General features: G+C 42.2%; 1 protein-coding gene and 1 long non-coding RNA gene across 2 annotated transcripts; both read right to left on the bottom strand.

Annotated features, from left to right (window-relative positions):
* Nucleotides 1-2,509: 2,509 nt before the first annotated feature.
* On the bottom strand, nt 2,510-4,610 carry LOC117728862 (gastrula zinc finger protein XlCGF8.2DB-like; the record flags this gene model as incomplete). The annotated part of the gene is made up of 1 exon (XM_034529791.1): nt 2,510-4,610. A coding segment is annotated over one exon (1,167 nt), but the record flags the coding sequence as incomplete, so codon positions are not given.
* Nucleotides 4,611-4,664: 54 nt separating this feature from the next.
* LOC117728871 lies at nt 4,665-11,293 on the bottom strand. The gene is made up of 3 exons (XR_004609263.1): nt 11,070-11,293; nt 9,668-10,046; nt 4,665-4,681 (listed from the first exon to the last, which is right to left on the bottom strand). It is a non-coding gene; the product is annotated as an uncharacterized LOC117728871 (long non-coding RNA).
* Nucleotides 11,294-12,114: the final 821 nt, after the last annotated feature.

Genomic DNA, 12,114 nt, shown 5'->3' with positions numbered 1-12,114 from the left:
GAGGCTCATACGACGCTCCTCAGACCTCTTCCTCTGCAGGAACCCGCCTGCAGTCCACTTGTGTTCATTGTTCATGTGTTCATTGTTCATGTGTTCATGTGTTCATGTGTTCATTGTTCATTTGTTCATGTGTTCATTGTTCATGTGTTCATTGTTCATGTGTTCATTGTTCATGTGTTCATTGTTCATTTGTTCATGTGTTCATTGTTCATGTGTTCATTGTTCATTTGTTCATGTGTTAATTGGTTCATTTGTTCATGTGTTCATTGTTCATGTGTTCATGTGTTCATGTGTTCATTGTTCATTTGTTCATGTGTTCATTGGTTCATGTGTTCATGTGTTCATTGTTCATGTGTTCATTGTTAATGTGCTTATTGTTCATGTGTTCATTGTTCATGTGTTCATGTGTTTATTGTTCATGTGTTCATTGTTCATGTGTTCATTGTTCATGTGTTTATTGTTCATGTGTTCATTGTTCATGTGTTCATTGTTCATGTGTTCATGTGTTCATTGTTCATGTGTTTATTGTTCATGTGTTCATTGTTCATGTGTTCATTGTTCATGTGTTCATTGTTCATTGTTCATGTGTCCATTGTTCATGTGTTCATGGTTCATGTGTTCATGTGTTCATTGTTCATGTGTTCATTGTTCATGTATTCATGGTTCATGTGTTCACGTGTTCATGTGTTCATTGTTCATGTGTCCATTGTTCATGTGTTCATGGTTCATGTGTTCATGTGTTCAGTGTTCATGTGTTCATGTGTTTATTGTTCATGTGTTCATGTGTTCATTGTTCATGTGTTCATTGTTCATGTGTTCATGGTTCATGTGTTCATGTGTTCATTGTTTATGTGTTCATTGTTCATGTGTTCATGTGTTCATTGTTCATGTGTTCATTGTTAATTTGTTCATGTGTTCATTGTTCACATGTTCATTGTTCACATGTTCATTGTTCATGTGTTCATTGTTCATGTGTTCATGTGTTCATTTGTTCATTGTTCATGTGTTCATTGTTCATTTGTTCATGTGTTCATTGTTCATGTGTTCATGGTTCATTTGTTCATGTGTTCTTGTGTTCATGTGTTCATTGTTCATGTGTTCATTGTTCATTTGTTCATGGTTCATGTGTTCATTCAATTCAATTCAGTTTCAATTCAGTTTATTTTGTATAGCCCAATATCACAAATCCCAAACTCCCCTCAGAGGGCTTTACAATCTGTACACATACGACATCCCTGAACTTTGACCTCACATCGAATCAGGAAAAACTCCCCAAAAATAACCTTTGACAGGGAAAAAAGAGAAGAAACCTTCAGGAGAGCAACAGAGAAGGATCCCTCTCCCAGGATGGACAGAAGCAATAGATGTCATGTGTACAGATGAACAGCATTTACAAAGTTACATAAACACATTACATGAATATGACAATGTATGAATGGACCTCCAATCCATGAAACAGAAGGAGGTAGAGAGGAGGGGGGGCGGGGCATCAGCAGGGCCTACGCGGGAGGCCGGCTCACCAGCATCAGACACCTCCAGGTCCAATGGACCCTATGAGACGTGAAGTCACAACGACTCCGGGGAGGAAGCAGAGTTAATAAGGTGCAATGGAGAGATGTAAATTCATCCATAAGGAGAGAGAGGTGCTCAGTGTATCCTAAAACATCCCCCAGCAGCCTATAAGCCTATAGCAGCATATCAAGGGGCTCGACCAGGGCAAACCTGATTCAGCCCTAACTATAAGCACTATTAAAGAGGAAAGTCTTAAGTCTATTCTTGAATGAGGTGACTGTGTCTGCCTCCCGGACTGAAAGTGGAAGCTGGTTCCATAAAAGAGGAGCTTGATAACTGAAGGCTCTGGCTCCCATCCTACTTTTTAGGACTCTAAGAACCATGAGTAGCCCCACAATGAGTGCAGCTCTCTAGTGGGGCAACATGGTACTACAAGCTCCTTAAGATATGATGGTGCATCACCAATCAAGGCTTTGTATGTAAGGAGAAGAATTTTAGCCAGTGCAGAGCAGCTAATACAGGAGTCATGTGATCTCTTTTGTTAGTTTTTGTGATAACACAAGCTGCAGCATTCTGGATCAACTGGAGGGACTTAAGAGACTTATTAGAGCAGCCTGATAATAAGGAGTTGCAGTAATCGTGGGAGTTAAAGGACAAGTCTTGGTCAAAGATAACTAGAGATTAATTACAGTGGTGTTGGATGCCAGGGCAATGCCATCTACAGAAACCACATCGCCAGATAATTGATGTCTGAGGTGTTCAGGGCCAGTAAAATAACTTCAGTTTGGTCTGAGTTTAACATCAGGAAGTTACAGGTCATCCATGTTTTTATGTCTTTAAGACATTCTTGAATTTTAGCGAGCTGGTTGGTCTCCTCTGGTTTGAACGATAGATATAATTGAGTATCATCTGCATAGCAATGAAAGTTTATGGAGTGTTTTCTGTTCTTGTATAGCGCTCATACACTGATGGGAGGAGCTAAGGTTCCACCTGCACATTCAGATTCAGATTCAACTTTATTGTCATTGCACAGGTACTGAGGCAACGAAATGTCGGTTAGCATCCGACCAGCAGTGCAAAGAGAGCAGTATGTTTACAAACAAAGGAGCAAATACAATCAATATTGAAACATGAGGAAGACTGGTATGAAAGAAATGTAATTGATGTTACAGATGAATTACAATAAGGGATAAAGGTGTGATAAACTCTGGGGCAAATACAGAGGAACAATGAACTGAAGTCATTTTGGTGGAAACATTGTCTGAACTTTCCAAATGTTTGTGAGCCACCAAGAAAACAACAACAGATTACTTGAACAGCTGTTACAACACTAGAGAATCAAAGAGAGAACGTTCAGTCAACAAAAGGTTAAATATTCACGTCTGAAAACAAAGGAATCCCTAAATGTCAAAGAGAGGAGATCAGTAGAGGATGATGTTGAAGAAGAAAGAAGGATGGAGACAATTAACCACAATTCTGGTCTCAATTCAGTCATTCTTCAGTTATGGAACAAAATGTCAGTTTCTACAGTAAAACTAAATGAAGGAAGTATTGAGTTTAAACTGAAGAGAAACGTTGCTGAAGAGAAAGAAGGTTACACATGTTCCTCAGTTTCATCACCGATGAGAATTCAGCTCAAACCACAGTGCTGCATAGAGGACATGAAATACTTTGACAATGGAAAACCATTTAAATTCATATTTACATGACAACACATAACACATGAAACATAAGACGATACCAGAGAAACTGACGTCAAAGAATATAAATTGATGTGAAGCTTAATCTCAGCTGAATAGATTTATGTTGGAGTTTGTATCAGCCTGACAGTTTTTAAGTGTTTAACCATGTTTATTTCAGAGACTCTCATAAATACATTTACAATTTTTGGAATAACCGAGAAAAGAGAATCTTGTTGAGAAACTCCACGACTAATTAGTTTCTCTAGTGTGGATAATTAAATGTTGTTTCAGATTGTGCTTATGTGAAAATGTTTCATCACAAACTGAACAACTAAATGGTTTCTCTTCTGTGTGGACAGTCATGTGAGCGTTGAGCTTTCCCTTTTGTGTAAATGTTTTACTACACACCGAACAACTAAATGGTTTCTCTCCTGTGTGGACAGTCATGTGAGTGTTCAGGTATCCCTTTTGTGTAAATGTTTTACTACACACCGAACAACTAAATGGTTTCTCTCCAGTGTGGACAGTCATGTGAGCGTTGAGCTTTCCCTTTTGTGTAAATGTTTTACTACACACCGAACAACTAAATGGTTTCTCCCCTGTGTGGACAGTCATGTGTCTCTTTAGAATAAAACTTAATCCAAATCTTTTGTCACAAAGTGAGCATTGAAATAGTTTCTCTCCTGTGTGGACATTCATGTGAGCGTTCAGCTTTCCCTTTTGTGTAAATGTTTTACTACACACTGAACACCTAAATGGTTTCTCTCCTGTGTGGACAGTCATGTGAGCGTTCAGCTTTCCCTTTTGTGTAAATGTTTTACTACACACCGAACAACTAAATGGTTTCTCTCCTGTGTGGACAAACATGTGTCTCTTTAGAGTCTTATTGAATCCAAATCTTTTGTCACAAAGTGAGCATTGAAATGGTTTCTCTCCTGTTTTGGAGCTAGTGGGTTTCTCCAGATGTCCCTTGTGGTCAGAGCTTCCAGCACATTCAGGAGAGCTGATTGATGTATTTCCAGTACTACAGTTCACATCACTTACAGGTACTTCTTTGTTTTGAGGGTTCACATCTGACTGAGGTTCCTGAGTCTCCTCCCAATCAGCACTGTCCTCAGTCTCCTCCCGATCATCTCTGTCCTCAGTCTCATCAGTATCTGGTCCTGGATGTCTTTCTGGATCTAATTTCCTGTCTGGTTCTGGTCCTCCACAATCCGCTCCATCAGCTTCTGTTTCCATGTGTTCAGTTTGTCTTTGATGAAGCTGAGAAGACTGAGCTTCCTCTTCATCATCTTCACTCTTTACAGTGAATGAGAACTTGAGAGCAGCCTCCTCCAGCCCTTGAAGCTGCTCTCCCTCCTGACTGGTCCAGAGTTCCTCCTGTTCCTCTTTAATGTGGGGGGGCTCTGGGTCCTCCTGTTCCTCTTTAATGTGGGGGGGCTCTGGGTCCTCCTGTTCCTCTTCAATGTAGGGGGGCTCTGGGTCCTCTTTAATGTGCTGGGGATCTGGGTCCTCCTGGTCTTCTTTAATGTGGGGGGGTTCTGGGTCCTCTGGTGAATAATAAAATACATTAATACGTCTTATGAATCTCATATTAAACTCTTTATTTTTCAAGAGGTTCATCACTGAAAAAGCAGTGAATTAGTTGTGAATGAGAGAAGCATGACCTCTAAATAAAAAGCTGCCGCTGTCAATAATTGTTCTTTTATTGATAAAGAACAATATAATAAAGCCTTGGGCTGCAGAAGAGGAGGAACCAGTCCTCCATCAGGGACGTTCCAGTAAAAGCAAACGCAGCCTAAAGCTGGAGAGCAGAAGATCTGAGCAAGAAGAACTAAATCTGAGTACATGAATACAGTTTGAGCACAAATCCAAGAGCCTGAGAGATGTAGTACAGTACAAAGTACAATATGTACCTCTGATAACATAAATGCTTATATATTGTTATAATGTTATGCTTTTGTCAGGCTACTCCAGTTCAAAATAACAAATAGAAGATGAGATTTGTGTCTGGGAATGTCTGCTTCTCGAGAATAGATAGCGCCTTCTCACAACACACCCATATGTCATTGAATAGTCTAACAAAGACGTGGACTGGCATTGTAGGGCTCAGTTCTGTGAAGAGAGAGGAGGAGATGGAATTATCCCCTTCCTCGATAGTTCAGCACCAATTAGAAGTTAGGATGATGTATACGAACCTGTGATGAAATCTGCGTATGAAAAGGCCGGGGTTTCCGGTTTGAAAGTAAGAGTTGTCGAGACTCCATTGTGATTGCAATCACAGCTTGTACTTTGAGTGTGATCAGAGAAATGAATCTACCAGAACGAGAGAAGTTGTCGGATGAATTCTTTCAAAGGCTCTTCCCATGCAGACGATTCTAACACCTCTAAGCTGTAGTACAGTAGTTAGTACAATATATACCTCTGAGGCATAGAACAATATAAAGTACAATATGTACATCTAAGATGTACAGTAACAAGTACAATATGTACCTTTGAGATGTAGTACAGTAGTTAGTACAATATGTACCTTTTCAGTGTGCATCTCTACCTGTGAGGCTACTGGACCACTTGGATCCTGGCTATATACCTTCTTTAAATAAGCTTATCTGCTAGAGTACTATTGTATTTTCTGTATTGGAGCTACTAGAGTGCTAGTCTGTACTGTCTGATCCTATCCTTAATTCAGCTTTGGCAGGAAGTAGAGATTCATGTCAACATTGACCTCCACTGATTAAAGGAAAGATCAACAATTGTTCTGAGCCCACGTCTCGATTGCTGGCCATTAAACTAACGAACGTCTGGGGGAGTGGCCGACACAGCTGTAGCTAATTATCGTCAACTCGGGTGCATAACCAGGTAGCGTCCTTCAGCGTCAGCTTTAGCGTCAGTGGATACTCGTCGTATGAAGACTCGGAGGATAAAGACCTAGGAGTCTTAAAGACCTAGGAGTCTTTGGTTGGAGTCAAGACTCTGAGGATAAAGACCTAGGAGTCTTTCCTTGGAGTCAGACTCAGAGGATAAAGACCTAGGAGTCTTTTGTTGGAGTCAAGACTCGGAGGATAAAGACCTAGGAGTCTTTCCTTGGAGTCAAGACTCGGAGGATAAAGACCTAGGAGTCTTTCGTTGGAGTCAAGACTCGGGAGGATAAAGACCTAGAAGTCTTTCGTTGAAGTCAAGACTCGGAGGATAAAGACCTAGGAGTCTTTCGTTGGAGTCAAGACTCGGGAGGATAAAGACCTAGAAGTCTTTCGTTGGAGTCAAGACTCGGAGGATAAAGACCTAGGAGTCTTTCGTTGTAGTCAAGACTCGGAGGATAAAGACCTAGGAGTCTTTGGTTGGAGTCAGGACTTGGAGGATAAAGACCTAGGAGTTTTTGGTTGGAGTCAAGACTTGGTGGATAAAGACCTAGGAGTATTCCGGGATAGCCGAGTAAAACTGCACTGAGTATGTGTTTACTTGCCATATCTGTGCGTATATCAACTTGTAGATACGAAAGGCCTCCGACTCGTTCACACATATACCGAAATCCCTCTTCTGTTATCTTTCCCACCCGTTCTACACACACCCAATATCTCGACACAGAGGGCCTCTGGAACTGTCAGTCAGCTAACCGCAAGGCAGACTTCTTCTCTGGCTTCGCTATCAATCAATCGCTTGACTACCTGGCTCTCACTGAGACTTGGATCACACCAGACAACCCACCTACCCCTGCTGCTCTCTCCTTGGCCTTCTCCTTCAGCCACACATCCAGACCCTCTGGTCGGGGTGGTGGTTCAGGTCTACTCATCTCACCCAAATGGTGTTTTTCTCTCTACCCGCTTCCAATTTTTACCCCACTGTCTTTTGAGTTTCATGCAGTGACGGTTACTCATCCGGTTCAACTAACCATTGTTGTTCTCTACCGTCCACCTGGCTCCTTGGGAGACTTCTTGGAAGAACTAGACGTCCTCCTGTCGAACTTCCCAGAAAACGGCCCCCCGCTCATCCTTCTGGGCGACACTCTTCTCTCTACTCATCTCACCCAAATGGTGTTTTTCTCTCTACCCACTTTCATTATTCACCCCACTGTCTTTTGAGTTTCATGCAGTGACGGTTACTCATCCGGTTCAACTAACCATTGTTGTTCTCTACCGTCCACCTGGCTCCTTGGGAGACTTCTTGGAAGAACTAGACGTTCTCCTATCAAACTTCCCAGAAAACGTACCCTCTCATCCTTCTGGGCGACTTTAACATCCAGACAGAGAAGTCATGTGACCTGCTACTCTTACTGTCTTCCTCTGCTCTCTCTCTCAGTCCTTCTCCTTCTAATCAGAAAGCTGGCAACCACCTTGACTATATGTTCACCAGAAACTGCTCCACATCTAACCTCACTGTAACTCCACTTCATGTCTCTGACCACTTCTTCATCTCTTACTCTCTCTCACTCTTTGGAAGTGACAGCTGCCCACATCAACAGACTTTGCATCTGTCCGTCTCACCCTCTCACACTCCTCTCTGGCCTTCTTTGTTCTCTCAGCACTCCCTTCAACTGACTCCTTCTCACTCATGCATCCTAACTCTGCCACAGACACTCTCCTCTCTACTCTGTCTTCATCTCTTGATTCTCTCTGACCTTTTAAGACACGACCGGTTCGCAAGTCCTCTCCGGCTCTGTGGCTGTCTCACTCGGTGCTCTGAGAGCCACCTTACGAGCAACGGAAAGGAAATGGCAAAAATCTAAACCTGCTCGCCTATCACTCTCTTCTCACTTCCTTCTCACTTCCTTCTCTGCATCTATCTCGGCAGCCAAAAGCTTGTTCTACCAAACCAAAAATCAATCTTCTTTCTCTAACCCCAAAAAACTCTTCTCTATTTTTTCCAACCTCCTTGACCCCCCTCCGCCCGACCACCTGCCCCCTTGACCCCATCCCATCTCACATTCTCCAGGCTGTTGCTCCCGACCTTCTTACCTTTCTCACCCATCTTATTAACACCTCCCTCTCAACTGGCTGTTTCCCTAACTCTTTCAAGGAGGCGGAGTCAACCCTCTCCTGAAGAAACCCACCCTCAACCTGTCTGAAGTCAACAACTTCTTCCATCTCTTTCCAAAATTCTTGAGTGAGCCATCTTCAACCAAGTCTCCTCCTTTCTCCACAGTAACAACCTTCTTGACCCTCACCAGTCTGGATTCAAGGCTGCCAACTCAACAGAGACTGCCCTCCTTGCTGTCTCTGAGCAGCTTCACGCTGCTAGAGCAGCCTCTCTCTCATCTGTTCTTATCCTTCTAGACCTTTCTGATGCCTTTGACACAGTGAACCACCAGATCCTCATGTCCTCCCTCCAGGACCTGGTATCTCAGGCACCGCACTCTCACTCTTCTCATCCTACCTCAACAATACACTTACCGGGTAACCTGGAGAAAATCTGTGTCTGAGCCTTGTCCTCTCACTACTGGGGTCCCTCAGGGCTCAGTCCTTGGTCCTCTTCTCTTCGCTCTGTACACCAACTCTCTCGGCTCTGTCATTCTCTCTCATGGCTTCACATACCACAGCTACGCTGATGACACCCAATTGATACTCTCGTTTCCCCAATCTGAAACAAAGGTAGCAGCACGAATCTCTGCCTGTCTAACTAGCATCTCTCAGTGGATGTCCGCACACCACCTGAAAATTAACAAGACTGAACTTCTCTTCCTTCCAGGAAAAGGCTCTCCCACCCACCACCTGACTATCACCTTCAACAACTCTCTGTTGGCTCCGACTCCGACTGCCAGGAACCTCGGTGTGACACCTGTCAGTCAACTCTCCCTGACTGCCAACATCACCGCAACAACACGCTCCTGTAGGTACATGCTGTACAACATCAGGAGAATACGACCTCTTCTCACTCAGAAGGCGGCACAGGTTCTGGTCCAGGTCCTGGTCCAGGCTCTGGTCATCTCACACCTAGACTACTGTAACTCCCTCCTGGCAGGTCTACCTGCTAAGGCCATCCGACCTCTGCAGCTCATCCAGAATGCAGCAGCTTGACTGGTCTTCAACCTAAATTCACCCACACTACTCCGCTCCCTTCACTGGTTACCAGTGGCTGCCCGCATCCGCTTCAAAACATTGGTTCCTGCGTATCGTGCTGCGAACAGATCGGGACCCGTCTACATCCAGGACATGGTCAAACCGTACACCCCAGCCCGTTTACTCGGCATCTACCAATCGACTTGTGACTCCATCACTGCGAGCTAATCACTCGACAAAATCAAGACTGTTTGCTGTCCTGGCTCCTCATTGGTGGAATGAGCTCCCTACTGACATCAGGACAGCAGAAAGTCTCTACACCTTCCACCGGAAACTAAAAACACATCTTTTCCGACTATACCTTGAATAAAATTCGATTAGCACTTCAGTGGCATGACCGTGTTTAAGTACTGCAGTACAGTACCTGTAACTCTACCTCAGTACATGAAGTTTAAAGCGATAAAGAAACAAAGGACCAACCTGCTCTGTGTAACCGGACTTCCGGGTTGAACACAGCGTCCAGTCGTTTCCGGTGTCGCTCGTTCTCCTCTCTGGAACTACAAAGTTCCTCCTCGTACTCTGCTATCGTTCTTTCAAACAGCCCAAAGATCTCTTGCGCAGCCGCAGTTAGTCGCTGGTTGACTAAACATCTCAGCTGTTGGACTTTAGACATCTTCACGAGCTCACAGAAACGTTTCCTCCAGACAACTCCGTTAAAAACGCTTCGCTCACTCGGACCCGCTCGGTGTCGCTCGGCTCCGTTCGGGTCCGTCTCCCTCTACAAAGTCCTCTTCAAGACGTTAGTCCACACATCCGGGCTCTGGTGGGTCCTTCCGGTTGTATCTGAAGAACCGTGTGACTAAAAGAGAAAACCAGCGTTACGGATCAACAGGCCTGTTAAACACACATCACGTCTATCACTGACATGTTGGGCTCCAGCTGACAGATTCCTGCAGACCGCCTCTCTGATCAGGCTGAACACATGAATATACATGATATATTTATTATATTATTATTATATGACATTTCTATATACATATATGTTAAGATTTATTATATTATAGGTGTGTGGAAAGAAATGAGGAGTCTGGTATTCCCTTTGGCTGTCACCGTTTATTTCTCTTCCCAACACCTGTGTTGACATTTACTTCCTGGTGTCCTTTAACACCCCTCGTCACCAGGGTTACGCCCCTTCTCTTAAATGCCTCCGTGTATTCGTTCCTTAGTCCCCTACAATAAGATATATTTATTATGAGTCAAAGAAACCATTCTGCCTAACAACATGTTATAGTTTGATATATACTAATATATACATAAATATAGATAGATATGTATGGGATATTTATTATATAACTATATGACATATTCATCATATGATTCTGAAAGGAACCAATCTGTTTAACAAATAACTATATAAATATATATATATATAGTGAATTAATGTATATTTATTTACACTATGGTGTTAATACATATACATTGACTCACTATTTGTATATATATATATATATATATATATATATATATATATATATATATATATATATATATATATATATTTACTCTATGGGGTTAATACACCTACATAAAGGGAGGACTCCAACATGATTGGGCGGTTAGCAGCTAGCTAGCGAGCTAACTGGACGTGTCATGTTGCAGCCACAGATAAACGTCACCGGTACAACATGAACAGACACCACACGAGCACCGGGGAACGCTGCTGCTGCTGTTGTTGTTGTTGTTGTTGTTGTTGTTGTTGCTGGCTGTATGTGTTCATCAACTGCTCCTGTTTAAGTCAGCTAGCTAGCGTCAGCTAACTCTCGAGCGCTAGCTTGTAGCTACACGTTCTCACGTCAGCTTGGATTCAAAGGAGCTCGCTCACCTGTAAAAGTCTCTTCTTCTCCTCCGGGTCCACACGAGACGGGTCGTTTCATCGGCACCGATCACTTGGGATCGATATCCCGTTATCGGTAACGTCAAGTGGGTTTCCACGCCTTCAAGAACCGCCTCTCCCCCGCAGCTTACACCGCAGCTAACGCTAGGTCCCGACCGACACACAGGGCTGTGACGCTGCGACCTGTCTGTCTGCCTGTCTGTCTGTGACGCTGCGACCTGTCTGTCTGCCTGTCTGTCTGTGACGCTGCGACCTGTCTGTCTGTCTGTGTCAGACAAAAGTGGTCCATAACACACAACATGACAAGTGCCATGTTAAAAAATCTGGTATATATATATATAAATATATTCATGATATTACATATTTATTATATAATATATTAACATTTATATATATATACATATATATATATATATTTATATATATATATATATAGTTAAAAATCATATTATATAATATATATATATATATATACAAAAATATATATAAAGAAAAAATAAATATATAAATATATTTATATAATATAATTATATCTTATTACATATATACTATACAATGTAGTTTGTTTGCCAGAATGGTTCCTTTCAGACTCATATAATACATATATCATTTATTATTATAATTAATAAAATGTATATATATATATATATATATATATATATATATATATATATATATATATATTAGTGCTGGGAAAAGATGAAAACATTTAATCGATTAAATGAATTATTTTTCTGTGATTAATCGCATTATGCGCAAAATTCAAGAATGAATTAAAAACTAGTGTATTGCATGCTTTTATTTTAAAGTAATGTTATCAGAACAATAAAACAGGCACTCTGGGAGCAACAGCAAGTTAACATACAGAATATAAATCTGTTTACAAAAAAAAACACAGCTGGACTTTTAGTCTGTAAAGCCTCTGAAAACATAAAGCAGTTACACTGACCCCGCCGCCATCTTTGTAGTCCGCTCCGTTTCATACAAATCGACGGAGCGTCTTGAGGCTCATACGACGCTCCTCAGACCTCTT

The sequence above is a fragment of the Cyclopterus lumpus genome, chromosome 3, assembly GCF_009769545.1.
Source record: "Cyclopterus lumpus isolate fCycLum1 chromosome 3, fCycLum1.pri, whole genome shotgun sequence".
In the NCBI taxonomy this organism is placed as follows: domain Eukaryota; kingdom Metazoa; phylum Chordata; class Actinopteri; order Perciformes; family Cyclopteridae; genus Cyclopterus; species Cyclopterus lumpus.
Note: the sequence above shows the minus strand (reverse complement) of the source record. Positions and strands in the feature narration are given on the sequence as shown.